This window comes from Anabrus simplex, chromosome 1 (genome assembly GCF_040414725.1).
Source record: "Anabrus simplex isolate iqAnaSimp1 chromosome 1, ASM4041472v1, whole genome shotgun sequence".
Classification (NCBI taxonomy): domain Eukaryota; kingdom Metazoa; phylum Arthropoda; class Insecta; order Orthoptera; family Tettigoniidae; genus Anabrus; species Anabrus simplex.
The window spans coordinates 393,706,406-393,720,957 of record NC_090265.1 but is presented as its reverse complement, the minus strand read 5'-3'; the positions used below and the strand labels follow the sequence as shown (position 1 = coordinate 393,720,957).

General features: G+C 38.4%; 1 protein-coding gene across 4 annotated transcripts in view; it reads left to right on the top strand.

Annotated features, from left to right (window-relative positions):
- Positions 1-8,622, top strand: part of LOC136856832 (venom protease) — an 82,345-nt gene extending 73,723 nt beyond the window's left edge. For all 4 annotated transcript variants that reach the window (XM_067135000.2, XM_067135002.2, XM_068224985.1 and 1 more), the window contains one exon: positions 3,766-8,622. In XM_067135000.2, coding sequence (XP_066991101.2) covers positions 3,766-3,921 — 156 coding nt within the window. In that variant the 3' untranslated portion in view covers positions 3,922-8,622. The remainder of the gene's footprint in view (positions 1-3,765) is intronic.
- Positions 8,623-14,552: the final 5,930 nt, after the last annotated feature.

Here is a 14,552-nt window from a genome sequence, read left to right as displayed (position 1 = left end):
AATCACACTGCTTGTTCATCAGTGCGTCCACCCTTTGCTTTGATTAGTGCTTTAGAGATGCGCGGCATTCTAGCTGTTAATTTTTCCAAAGTCTCAGTTTTATACATCCTTAGGTTTCTAGCAGACATCTCCAACATCCACACTGCCTGACATCTTTTCTTTTACTTTCCTGTCAAGTTCTTCCCACAAAAGCTCAATAGGTGAGAGATCGGGTGATTGAGGAGGCCAGACCATTAATTCCAATTTTCCTTCAGCTTGTTTCCTTTCCAGATACTGCTTGCACAAATGAGAGGTGTGTTTAGGATCATTGTCCTGCTGTAGAACAAATCCTTCAACAATCAGCTTCATTCCAAATGGCACAGCATTGTGCGAAAGAATTCAGTGATACTTTTTCTTTTCAAGTATCGCTCCCACTTTCACTAATCACCAACCTGGTTATTTCCAAATATTCCCACGCCATCACATTTCCCCCTCCATGCTTCACAGACAGAATTATGCAGGATTCCATAACCCTTTCACTGGGGCGGTGATGAACGTATTGGCGATAATTGGAACCAAATTTTTCAAACTTAGAATCATATCAATCAATCATTCGATACTGATCTGCATTTAGGGCAGTTGCCCAGGTGGCAGATTCCCTATCTGTTGTTTTCCTAGCCTTTTCTTAAATGATTTCAATGACATTGGAAATTTATTGAACATCTCCCTTGGTAAGTTATTCAAATCCCTAACTCCCCTTCCTATAAATGAATATTTGCCCCAATTTGTCCTCTTTACCTTAATATTTTGATCTTTCATACTTTTAAAGACGCCACTCAAATTTATTCGTCTACTAATGTCATTCCACGCCATTTCTCCGCTGAGAGTTCAGAACATACCACTTAGTCCAGCAGCTCGGCTTCTTCCTCCCACTTCTTCCCAGCCAAAACTTAGCAACATTTTTGTAACGCTACTCTTTTGTCGGAAATCACCCAGAAAAAATCGAGCTGCTTTTCTTGGATTTTTTTCCAGTCTTTAATCAACTAATCCTGGTGAGGGTCCCATACACTGGAACCATACACTAGTTGGGGTCTTACCAGAGACTTACATGCCCTCTCCTTTACAGCCCCTAAACACCCTCATAAGCAGAGATCTGTATCCTTTATTTACAATCCCATTTATGTAATTACCGCTATGAAGATCTTTCCTTATATTAATACCCTGATACAATGATCCCCAAAAGGAACTTTTACCCCATCAATGCAGTAATTAAAACTGAGAGAACTTTTCCTATTTGTGAAAGATGCAACCTGACTTTTAACCCCATTTATCATCATACCATTGCCTACTGTCCATCTCACAAAATTATTGAGTTCATTTTGCAGCTGCTCACAATCTTGTAAATTATTTATTACTCTATACAGAATAACATCATCTGCAAAAAGCCTTACCTCTGATTCCACTCCTTTACTCATATCATTTATATATATAAGAAAACATGAAGGTCCAATAATACTGCCTTAGGAATTCCCCTCTTAATTATTACAGGGTCAGATAAAGCTTCGCCTACTCTAATTCTCTGAGATCTATTTTCTAGAAATATAGCAACCCATCCAGTCACTCTTTTGTCTAGTCCAATTGCACTCATTTTTGCCAGTAGTCTCCCATGATCCACCCTATCAAATGTTTTAGACAGGTCTATCACGATACAGTCTATTTGACCTCCTGAATCCAAGATATCTCCTATATATTGCTGGAATCCTTCAAGATTCAGTGGAATACCCTTTCCTAAAACCGAACTGCCTTCTATTGAACCAGTTATTAATTTTGCAAACATGTCCAATATAATCAGAAAAAATGCATTCCCAAAGCTTTCATGCAATGCATGTCAAACTTACTGGCCTTTAATTTTCAGCTTTATGTCTTTATACACAGGGGCTACTATAGCAACTCTCCATTCATTTAGTATAGCTCCTTCAACCAAACAATAATCAAATAAGTACTTCAGATATGGTACTATATCTCAACCCATTGTCTTTAGTATATCCCCAGAAATCTTATCAATTCCAGCCACTTTTCTAGCTTTTAACTTTTGTATCTTATTGTAAATATCATTGTTATCATATGTAAACTTTAATACTTTTCTAGTATTAGTCACCTCCTCTATCTGGACATTATCCTTGTAACCAACAATCTTTACATACTGCTGACTGAATACTTCTGCCCTTTGAAGATCCTCACATACACATTCTCCTTGTTCATTAATTATTCCTGGAATGTCCTTCTTGGAACCTGTTTCTGCCTTAAAGTACCTATACATACCCTTCCATTTTTCATTAAAATTTGTATGACTGCCAATTATGCTTGCCATCATGTTATCCTTAGCTGCCTTCTTTGCTAGATTCAATTTCCTAGTTAGTTCCTTCAATTTCTCCTTCCACAGTCATTTCTAACTATATTTCTTTCCAATCTGCACCTCCTTCTTAGTCTCCTTATTTTTTATTATAAGGTAGGTCTTTACCATTCATCCGTCCAAAGCACCCTTTTTCCAGTGTTCAGCAGACCAGTTAACATGAATTTTGGCCCGTTATAGCCTTTTCTGCTTGTGTACAGTTTTCAACAACAGTTTCCGCACTTCTACGCGACCAAACAATCCCACCTCAAGCAGATGATTTTTTACTGTTGTCACAGACACACGTTGTTCTCTTGTTTTATTTAGCTCTGAGCAAATATCTACTGTGGTACGCCTTCTGTCATGCTTGCTGAGAATTTTAAAAAAAAAATGCTATTTGTTCGCGGCGGCGACCTAGAAAGATCTTTTGCCTCTACTTGCACCATATGTTAGGAACCTGCGTGTATTTGGAAATTGCAGAAGTGTAAAGTGTTGAATGTAAGGAAAGGAACGTTAAGGACGACACAAACACCCAGTCCCCAGGCCAGGGATATTAATCCTTTACAATTAAAAACCCCTTACCTGGCCGGGAATCGAACCTGGGGCCACCGGGTGATTTGTGCTGAGGATTACAATACAGTTATCCTCAATTTTAGAAGTCTTTCTTGGACGTCCAATGCGTGGTCGATCTACATGACTACCTGTTTCTTCTCTGCGTTTGACTGCTCTGCAAAGGCTGCGATCTATGAAATTTTTAATTTTTCAACAATTTTTTGGGTTGACCACCCAATTTCTTTATAGGCAGGAGCCTTGGCTCTGTTTCCTTGGGTTATATTAGCCTTCTTCCCCATATTCAATGGTTTGATGTATGTTGTTACCGTAGTTACGCACAGATAACAACAATGTAGACGACAATGTAGAAAATAGACAATATGGTGCAGATATTAACGTACAACCACTCAGGATAACCTCTGTAGGCTAAATGTAGACTGTCCAGATAGCAAGGAAACAAAAAGGACAAGTAATCACGTAAGAGAGGCACGTTAATTTCGCGGGAAAGGAACGGAAGTTACTGGGGTAGAAGCAGACAGTAAGAGCTGGGGACCATAAATCTGTCCATTTCTTTGAAAAGATGAAGTAAAATCTTGCAATATACACTGAATTAGCTTTATGAAAGTGTAGAAAGTATCCATACATAAGTAACAGAACTAAAGTACCACTTATCATCACACAGAAAACAATTATTTAAGCAAGTTACAATTTTTTGTAGGTGAGTCTAAACTTTATTATGATCGTGTACATATGTATGTATGCCACCATGCAGCATGATATAAGGAAAAAATTGGAATCTGTTGCTGATTCTCTTTCATGTTCTCTCCTTGTCTTGATTTTAGGGGGATTCTGGAGGTCCTTTGGTGGTGAATAATAATGGAATTCGTACTCTTATTGGTGTCGTCTCGTCTGGCATTGGGTGTGGCTCCAAAGCTTTCCCTGGTGTCTATTCTCGAATCACAGAATACGTGGACTGGATCGAGGAGCAATTTCGATGACAACCGTTAGCAGCAATGGGTGAATTTATGTTCATCTTGGAATTGTTGTTGGTGCTGAAATTGTTATACTGTATGAAGATTTTGCAGAACTTAAACCTGGATGTTCATTTCAAGACTATAATATAACTTGAAAGCTTTTCAGTCTGTTGAACACACTAGTTCAAAACATAATATATAACACTATAGCATACCTGTAAAAAATACACACTATTAAACAAAGAATGATGTTTTTTGTACAAGATTATCCTCAAATACTATAAAATCACCTTAAATCATGCATATATATGTAAATTATTGTTTACACTTTGTAAACTAGTCAATGATTATGAATAATGATGTAATAAACAAAGATGATGATGATGATGATGATGATGATGATGATGATGATGATGATGATGATGATGATTGTTGTTGTTTGTTATTTAAAGTGTCTAACAAACTAGTTGCCTGTGCTTCACTACAGAATTCTACACTGTATACAGAATTCTGTATGAAGTAGTCAACATGTAAGGTTTAATCAAACTACCATACGCGCACCTTTTAGCGATATACTGATACCCTAGTGCTAATTAGGTCAACCTCAGGTATCTTCGAGATTCGTATTGGCAACCTTTGAAACACAAAGTATGAATCGCTTATGCATCGCTGTGCGACATTTGGCGTACACTTTACGTACGAGTAGTGTTGTTGTTTACACAGCAAAGCCAAACTGTAGAATTCATGCTTGGAACAAGATTTGCATCGAGAAATGTTATATAATGTTTTATAATGTGTGTATGATACAGTTGTTGGCTTAAGATAATAAAGGTTTAGAAAATTCATATCGATCGATCATATTATCGATTCAATTCAGATTTCATTTCCATTCAGTTGGCAGTATTACCGGAACCGCGAGAGATACTCCTTACTCCTCCACCCCGTACAAAGAAATATCGCTAAAAGGTGCGCGGACTATACATGGCTCTTTGCCTTACCCGAGAAACACCCTTATCTTAGCTGATATCCCAGGATGATACATAGCCTATGTTACCTGGATATTATCTGATTCCATTATTTACTAGAACTAAGCATTTAACTAACTTTTCAGGGAACCCTTTGATATTCTGGGATGATATATAGCCAGTGTTATCCGGAATGATATTATCTTTCAAATGGTGAAAGAAATTTCAGAATCAATCAGTTAGTTTCTGAGATTACCCAATCCCATTATTTATAAACAAACTCACAATCTCTTTTTAAATATTAGTATAAATAATGAATGTATTAATCCTCTACTGTCACTTAGTAAATTATGGAAATTTTTCTGTACTTACCTTAGCTATTGCCATATGTTACCTTGGGCAACTTGAGTCCAAACACAGTTGCTCAAGGTAATGTATGGCAGCTAAGATAAGTACAGAAAAATTTCTATAATTTACTAAAATGACAATAGAAGACCGACACATTCATTATTTTATTCATACAGTATTTGTTCATAGCAATACCAATTCATAATCATTGACTAGTTAATGCAACATATACATAAACAATATTGTACATACTGAAACATGTCATTCTTTGTGTAATAGTGTTTTCTTTTAAAGGTATGTTATATTGTTATATACAGTATCATGATTTGAACTAGTGTGTTTGACAGCCTGAAAAGTTTTTAAGTAACATTAACTAAGTCGACATTTGAAAGTATGGATTCCTTCTTTACAAAACATTTCAAGAAAATCATGAAATGGGTTATAATATAGATTTCACATAGAATCATATCTATAATGATTTGATATACTGAAATTCTATTACTACATCAGCAGGTAAAATCAGAAGAAATACAAAGAACATTAGAGACTTACTTTCCTGAATTGTTAAGCTGGAGAAATGTTGACTTTTTCTCCTTTTTATCAAAAGGTAAAAGAAAACAGATGGTAAAGTTATAATGAAGTTTGAATATATCTTTTATCTCAAATACTTGACAAATGTTGGTAAACTTACTTTTTTTTCCTTATTTCTTATCTGATCTGCTGAACAATACATTGTGAGATGAACCAGAAATTGAAAGCAACAACATCTAAAGCAGCTGAGATAAGAAGCATCAGTGGGTGATACTGTGTTAAGAAACTTCTTAAATACCCTATTTGTGTATATCATATTCCGGTAACAGGGATTTTCAAGATAGCATCTCTCTTTCCCTCTCTCTATTTTAAATATTTATCATTGTGCTACCTCTTCTGTTTGTAACAAGACTATATCTCTGACCCATCTACAAACTTGGAGTTTGCAAAATTGTTTGGCTTCTCATATAATACTGAAGTACCTATAAAACAAATGGATGATTTTCTTTTTGCAGAAAACAGTCTTCAGAATATTATTTATTTTCTTTTTTCCTTATAAGAGGAAGGAAGTTATTATTTTCCTTGGTTCATCCTATTCTAATTCAGTGTGGTCTCAGTCAGCCAAATCTGGTATCATTTAATGATTAAAGACTACTAGGAATATTTGCATCATTGTGAAAACCTTCCATGAAGGACTATTTTGCAGAAAAATTAAAATTTGGATGGTTATTGTTTAATTTATTATAAAACATAAAACTGTGAAGTTTCTAGTCTGTTGAAATTATTGCAAGATAAATAAAATTAGAAAATACCTGAAGAAAACACTTAAATAACAGATATAATCTAATAGTATAGTGTATTTATTCAACCATTAAATCAAATACATGTATGCAAAGTAAATTTTGATATTGTGCATGTATTAAAGCTCTGTGATATAAGACAAACAAATTGTTACGCACATTTTATATTCTAATCTTACAATTACAGCACTTCATTTAGATATTTAGATATTCCTCCACAGAATAAAAACAATGGTATGTCATATATGCCTTTAATTATCTTCCAATTGTTTTTACTTTGGGGGAAAATTTGATGTCCTGTGGTAGTTTATTGTATAATTTGAACATTATATGAAATGTTGCTTTTTGGTCCAACTGATGAGCCCAACTTAGCACACTGGGGCAAAACGCTGGCCACCAGGAATGAGTTAGGTGGAAAATTTATAATATCCAATCATGGACCATTTATATTGGTATTATAAATTTACTAATTTGGGACAAATATTTCAGGTTCCCTATGGGAATCAACATTTTTATCATCTGATGGCCAGGCAGGCATCAATTTTTGGTAATGGGACAAAGTCTCTCAGAGTGCACTGGCACTGCCGGTGGCTCCAAGTAGCCGACACAGTGGCCTCCATGGGGACACACGTCTCTTACAGGCTTAATCTCTAATTGTGGACTACTCCAGTGACATCAATGCCTCATTTTTTTGCCTGGCCAGGTGACGCCTCATCTTTAACTCTTGAACCCCGCCGGTCACAAATAAGCATATCGGCCTGACAGCACGAAGGAAGTCGACCTCCCCACCTCCACCATGTACACCTGCATCGTACGAGATATTCATCCGTCAATCTCTGACTATTAGATTGAAAAGGCACTGCGCATTCTGGGTATCCACAGTACCTCCAGGCTTCTCGCCGGCCCTGAACCAGCCCACGATGTACTACTGTTTATCTCCGAGGCGGATGATTTCCAGTTCATCCTAAATAGAGGAGTGAATATCCATGGCCGTCACTATAGGACTGAGCCTACGCCTCCACACATCCAGGCTCAGCTACCAGTCAACGCAACAGCTCCACCTTCAACAGCCCCGCCCCTGCCGGCGACATCACAGCAGCAGACTTCGAGTTCTCTCCCCACCGCTCCAGCAAACACTACACCTACTTCTACTACCTCCACCACCACCACCACCACCACCACCACCACCACCACCACCACCACCACCACCACCACCACCACTTCTCTCCATATCTTTTCCCCCGTCCCGATCACCACTACAGTTATGACCCATCCCTCCCCTAGTGTTCCTACAACCACCACAATCATGTCCCACCCTTCTCCTCTTATGATGTTTCCTCTCACACTCCCCCTCTCCCCCCTCAACTAAGTCCTCAGAACACGCTCCAGCCTCCTGCCGAGGAAACTAACACTTGTACTCCAGCCAGTTCAGCAAGCCTAACATCGTCTCCACCCCCGCCTGATCACAATAGCACCTACAGCTGCGTCGTGCGAGGAGTGAACCCCAGGACGCCAACTCATGCCACAGCCCACGAACTCCACCAGGCAAGACTACCCATAAGGAGAGTATTTCGGATCCACAATGAAGAAGGACCCACCTATCTAGTGAGATTACAACTTCCAACACTCGAAGACACTCAACGCCTCATTAACCAAGGAATCCAACTCTACAGCCGCCATCACCAAATCGAACCATCTTGCTCTCCTCCCCAACCTGCCACCCGCCCTATCACTTCTCGTAGCCGTCCTTGGCCTGCCCCCACTCCCCAACCTCCTAGTCCACATATCTGTTCCTATCCACCTCCACCAAGCTACCCCGTAACGCCTCAACCTGCATCTGACCTTCTCTGCTTGCTACTCACATCCCTTGTAAATTTATCTTCCTTCTATCACATCATTGCACTCCACCTACGCCCTGCCACCCATGTATAAAGCTAAATGTAGCAACAGTATAATAATCTTATGTATTCATATTCCTGCAAAATCAAACCAATTGTACAAAAATGTAAATTAAGCTAGCAAGTAAAAACCAATGTACTAATGCAAAATCTCAATAAAACACTACATAGCCATGAGGTTGAGACCCCCCAAAATCTCCATCACTGAATCAAACCTCCATCCCCCCTCTCCCAACTCCATCGAATCACCAAACCCCGCTGCATCTCCTGGCCACAGAGAAGGTGTCACCTTCTAGTTGGCCCGCCCCTCCCCTTCGGGGCCATGTGTCTTGGTGGGTGTGCTGTTTACCAACTAATAAGCCCAACTTAGCACACTGGGGCAAAACGCTGGCAACCAGCGATGAGTTAGCCGGAAAATGTATAATGTCCAATCACGGACCATTTATATTGGTATTACATACCACATAGTCGAGCATCTCATCTACTTATTCTCAAGTCTTCCTTGCCCAAAGTTTGCAATATTTTCTTAACACTATTCCCTTGTCAGAAATCATCTAGAACAAACTGTGATGCTTTCATTCGGATCTTTTCCAGTTCTTATATCAAGTAGTCCTGATTTGGGTCCCATACATTCTCTAATTGCAGTCTTACTAGAGACTTGTATGCCCTCTCCTTTACATCCTTACCACAACCCCAAAATATTCTCATAACCATGTGAAGAGATCTGTAATCTTTCTTAACAACCACGTTAATATGATTACCCCACTGAAGATCACTCCTTATATCAAGTATCTAGGGACTTACAGTGTTCCCCATGAGGTACTATCACCCCATCAACACAGTAATTAAAACCAAGAGGACTTTTCATTTTGATGAAACTTTTAAGTTGACTTTTCATCCCATTTACTATCACACCATATCCACTGTCCATTTCACAACATTGCCTAGATCCTCCTGCAGTCACTCACAATCCTGCAACTCACTTACTACTCTATACAGTATAACATTACCCGCAAATAGCCTTATCTGTGATTGCAATTCTTTACTTATATCATTTATATTGTACCTGAACACCTGTCCTAAAGTATGCCTGGCTGAGCTCATAGGTTCAGGGTGTGGAGTGTCTGGATTGGACCTCCCAAAACTAGCTTCCTTATCTTAATATAAATGGACGGGGATATGGGAACTATTTGACGTAGTCAGGTAAAAACATATTTATTGACCTATGACATAGAAGTGCAGGAACTAAATCCTCTGATATAAACACTGTACAAATCTGTCACTAAAGTGACATTGGGTTCTTGTGTCCCTATGAAATTAAACATGATTCCTTGGAACGTGAGATGTCACTCTAGCATGGAAATGGCAGAACAGATGAATTGGATCAATGTTAAGTCTAGGCTCCTATAATTAGGTGTCTGATAGCATTATTTTTGCTTCCATAATCAAAGAAAATCCCAACAAATGTAGGGTACACAAATGCATATAAAAACACAACTCGTTGGTATGAGACCAGTTCCTACAACTCCCCTAAATAACACAGAGTCTACTTCCGTGGTCATGGCCTGGACAGCATGGAGGAATCAGAACCCACAACCTTGAAATTGCTCACAGCACTGTATCTGTTAGCGACTGAAATGGCCCCAACAAACACAATAACAAGACACAAAATTTACAGACAATAAAAATCACCACACACGGTGGAAGACACGTACCTGAAAACAAACACATACATGGAAATACACTCATCTTGACATAGTGTGCACGAGGCTCGAATCCCTGTACACTCAGGTCTTTTAGTGGTAGGCAGCTTCGTCACGTCGACCTGCAAATGACTTGACTGGGTAGGCACTGGCATTCCTCATAGCAGGAACGTCACTCCAGGTGGTTTGATACAACTCTTAATTATGCAATATATCTGCTGGTTCACAGGTCAAAACCTCTAATTATGAATGTGTAAGTGGGACTGCCTTTCATCCAACACAGGCCTTTTTTACCTGCGCGCAGCTGAGATTTCCTTTTCCTTTCATTCGCTCCCCCAAGATTTAACCTTGGTCGAGCTTTAATCTATTAGGCCACTGGCCCACTCAAGCCGACAATACATTTCACTTTCAGTGTGCTCATAAATCTATTTGCTGTAGTTACGTCTGTGATTCACTCACTCAGACACTAATCTGTACAGGGTTATTCACCTAAGATGTTACACAGAAATAACTTCTAAACCATTAAAGATATTGGCATTCTGTTTTCATATTTGTAAATGGTACCCAGGAGCTTGTAAAATAATGTGCTACGTATTCTCATGGGGTGATTAATAACCGAGATATTGATACTAACTCCATATTTTTAAATAGAGCAGCACAAATTCATACAGCTGGTCTAAAAGTTCAACTGCGTACAAGTTCAAATATGTAAGCATTTTCAAAATCAGATCAGTTTTTGAGATATCAATGAGAACAGAATGCGCTGTTTTGCATGCCGCATCAGACAGCGTGAAGTCAGGCAAGGACATATTGATGCGCAAGCAGGTTCTTGTGTGTGATTCCAGCCACAGAATGGATACGAGGAATGTAAGCATATCGTATACATGTGATGGGTTTGCAAAGTGTGTATGACAGGCAAACTCATGACAGTACAGGGAAGTGTGATGTTTTTTAAAAGGAATAAAATGATTACTTTGACTTCCATAACGAAAGCTATAATTGTCACTGGTTTGAGTGTACAGTACATACAACTGTATGAATTGAGAAATTAACATAATACAGGACACCGGAAGAGCTCTTCTAGAAAAGAAAATGAATAATGTCTGAATAATCTCTCTTTCCCATTGTGTGTTTGCCAGTCATACAATAACGTTACACAGCCAGGGTATGTTACGGTACATCACATTATGTGTACGATAGTTTACAGTACGTGCCTGGTATCCATTCCTGTGGCTGGAATCAATGCCAGGAAACAGCTTGCTTTCCAATACATCTTTGGACAACCGTACGCTGTCTGAAGCGGCACACAAAACCCCAAATGCGTTCTTATTGATATCTCAAAAAGTAACTGTGTGATTTTGAAAATACTTACATATTTGAACTTGTACACAGTTGAACTTTTAGACCAGCTGTATGCATTCCTGCCGTTCCATTTAGGAATATGGAGTTAGTATCAATATCTCGGTTATTTATCACCCCATGAGAATAAGTAGCATGTTATTTTACAAGACCCTGGGTACCATTTACAAATATGAAAACATAATGCTGATATCTGTAATGGTTTAGAAGTTATTTCTGTGTAACATCTTAGGTAAATAACCCTGTATATTAAAAGAGTGTCCTAAAAACAGCATTGGCAAATCTGTCCGTCCGTTCTACTGGACCAATTACTTCATTTTTGTTTTATTCTCTCTGGAATTACCTACCAATGAATCATGAGAAATTAATAGGTCTCTAAGTTCAGCCAACTTTGAGTAATCATAAAATCAAATCATTAAATGATCACTCCAATAATTTCAGGCAAAGGCTTACACTAAGCTGCAATACATTCTGTACTTAGCTGGTCACTAAGCGACTAACACTTTCATTAATATTCTGATATAGGCCTGTGTGATTTTCATCCTTAGTAATGTTATTGCATGCAACCATGTTTGATTACTACCTGTCAAGACCGATAGTATAGGGCTTACACTTCCTTTGATCATGGAAGAATGCTATTCCCTGCTAGATATTCTTTGATTTTCTAAACTTTCCCAGCTTCCAAACATATTTAAAAGATGGCAGAGTCTTCCTAATAACTTACATGCTACTGAAAGAAAAAAGTCTACGAACAAATAGACCCCATCATGACATACGTCTTAGACATTATCTGGGAAGGATAACCTAGCTACACTAGAAAGAGTGTAGGCCTATCTTAAAAAGTTATCTGCCTGGCAAAAAACACTCCTTCGAGACTAACCTATGATCTCACAAGACAACCGTTCTACGTATATAAAAGAACTGTGATTAAAAATACGATTGCCTTCTATGACACAATACCAAACTTTGCATCAAGAACTGCACCAAAAAAAAAAAAAAAAAAAAAAAGCGAATATATGGATAGATATTTACCATACAGATGGCATCAGAATGGATGAATTCTATGAGTTGCGGAATACCATAATGTGCTTCTTATTAAATGTTCATAAAACCATTGAAAAGGGCAGTAAAAACAATATGACTACGACAGGTATATCAAGACGAGTTATCTGATTTATTTATAACGAATGCTGCGGAGCAGCACGGGTCCTCTAGTATTTCATTAATGGGCCGTTCATCATCACTTTCAATAAGGCCATCAACTTCCTTTAATCAATTATCAGCACTTATCCTATAAATACACGTTCAATTCCAGAGCAGGCCCGTGAACCAATCAGACCCTCACTAGTCAACGCTAGGAAATATATTCCGCCAGCATCTGCTTACCCCAGCTGAAATCTCATGCACTACAGAATACATGCATATCCTGACTTTACATGAAGGCCTCCTAGACTCTTGAGTTCCCGGTTTAAATCTGTATGAGGGCACAACCATCCCCTCATATCAGATGACCCTATATTTATGCGCAACTATTAAATACAGACAAATAAATGTGGTGATCTATCAGTTACGTATGTACAACCCTGAATAATTATTTCTCCATAAGGCATTCCACAAACAAAAGAACAAAGCTATACACAAATTAACATACATTCTGGTACCATCCAAATTAAAATACGCTATGAAAGGACTTGCCTTAAATGGTGTTAATGAAATATTATCTACATATTTACAAAAATGGAATGCAAAATACTACTCCCCCATATTAAAATTGATCGATTTTTCTGCTTTCCATCTCCTGTCAATTCAGCCCCTCTAGGCTGTTCATGGGAATTTAGCTCACCATTGAGCTAACAGCGACGACAGGAGAGGTACTTGGTTCGATTTGGGGATTGTTGATCATCGGTGATGCCTCTTCTTGATGTTAGTGATGTGGTGATTTGGTCCCGTGCAGCTGTGCACACAAATTAATTATTATCATTGTTCAACATTTGTTCTGCACTTTTGTGTTATGGGATATCGTGATCTGAATCTGGAAACTTGATCGTTCCCGATAAAGGAAAATTACTTTTTTTCCCTACAGACTGTAATGATTGATAGCTAATACAGTCACTCCTGATGTTGCTTAAATGCTGTAACTAATATGGGAAAATTAGTCTATTAACCTAATATTACATTGATTTCTGCTATCACTGCTGATATCTGTTTTCTTAATTTCACTGTCTGCATTACTCAGACACATTGACTAACTGTTCCTTTGTTACATCCGGTCTGACTGAGATGTAGCCTAATGTGTTCATGATGACTTGCAACATTCATTTCTCCATGTGAATCCCCATCAACATTGAGATCCCTTTGTAGTGTGATCTACTCCTCCCCAACAGATATTAAAAAATACATCATTCCTTTAATATTTGCATAATTATTATAAGTTGTAGGTCAGGTGCTTGATAAATTCCACCATAATTTATTCCTGTTTTTGATTCACTCCAAATGGTCTGATAATGGAAATTGGAGCTTTTTCTGGGATGATTCCAGTACTGCACTCCCTCATATTTTATTGGCCTTCATTGGTAGTTGGGAAGTCCCAAAACAAATTCAACTCTCTCAGCCTCTTTCAGCAGCTCGCATTGCTCTCTCTCCGGCGGTGCGCTTTCCTTTGTGCTCCTGTCTTACTAAACTACGACCTCGCTCATGCTTCTTTGTTCATGACCAAGCGGGTGCCTTTCCCATACTATGTGCTTAAAAATGGTCATAGGTTCACTGTATGATATGGTTAAATATCTGTAAGAAAACATGAAAGTCCAAAAATACTGCCCTGTGGGACTGCCTTCTTAAACATTACAGGATCAGATGACTCTTCACTTACTCAAATTCTCTAAGTTCTGTTTTCTAGAAATGTAGCCACCCGTTCAACCACTTTTGTCTAATCCAATAACCCTCATTTTCAACAGTAATCTCCCATGATCTACCCTGTCAAAAACTTTGGATAGGTCAATAGCAAAACAGACCATTTGACCTCCTGAATCTAAAATATCTGCTAAATCTTGC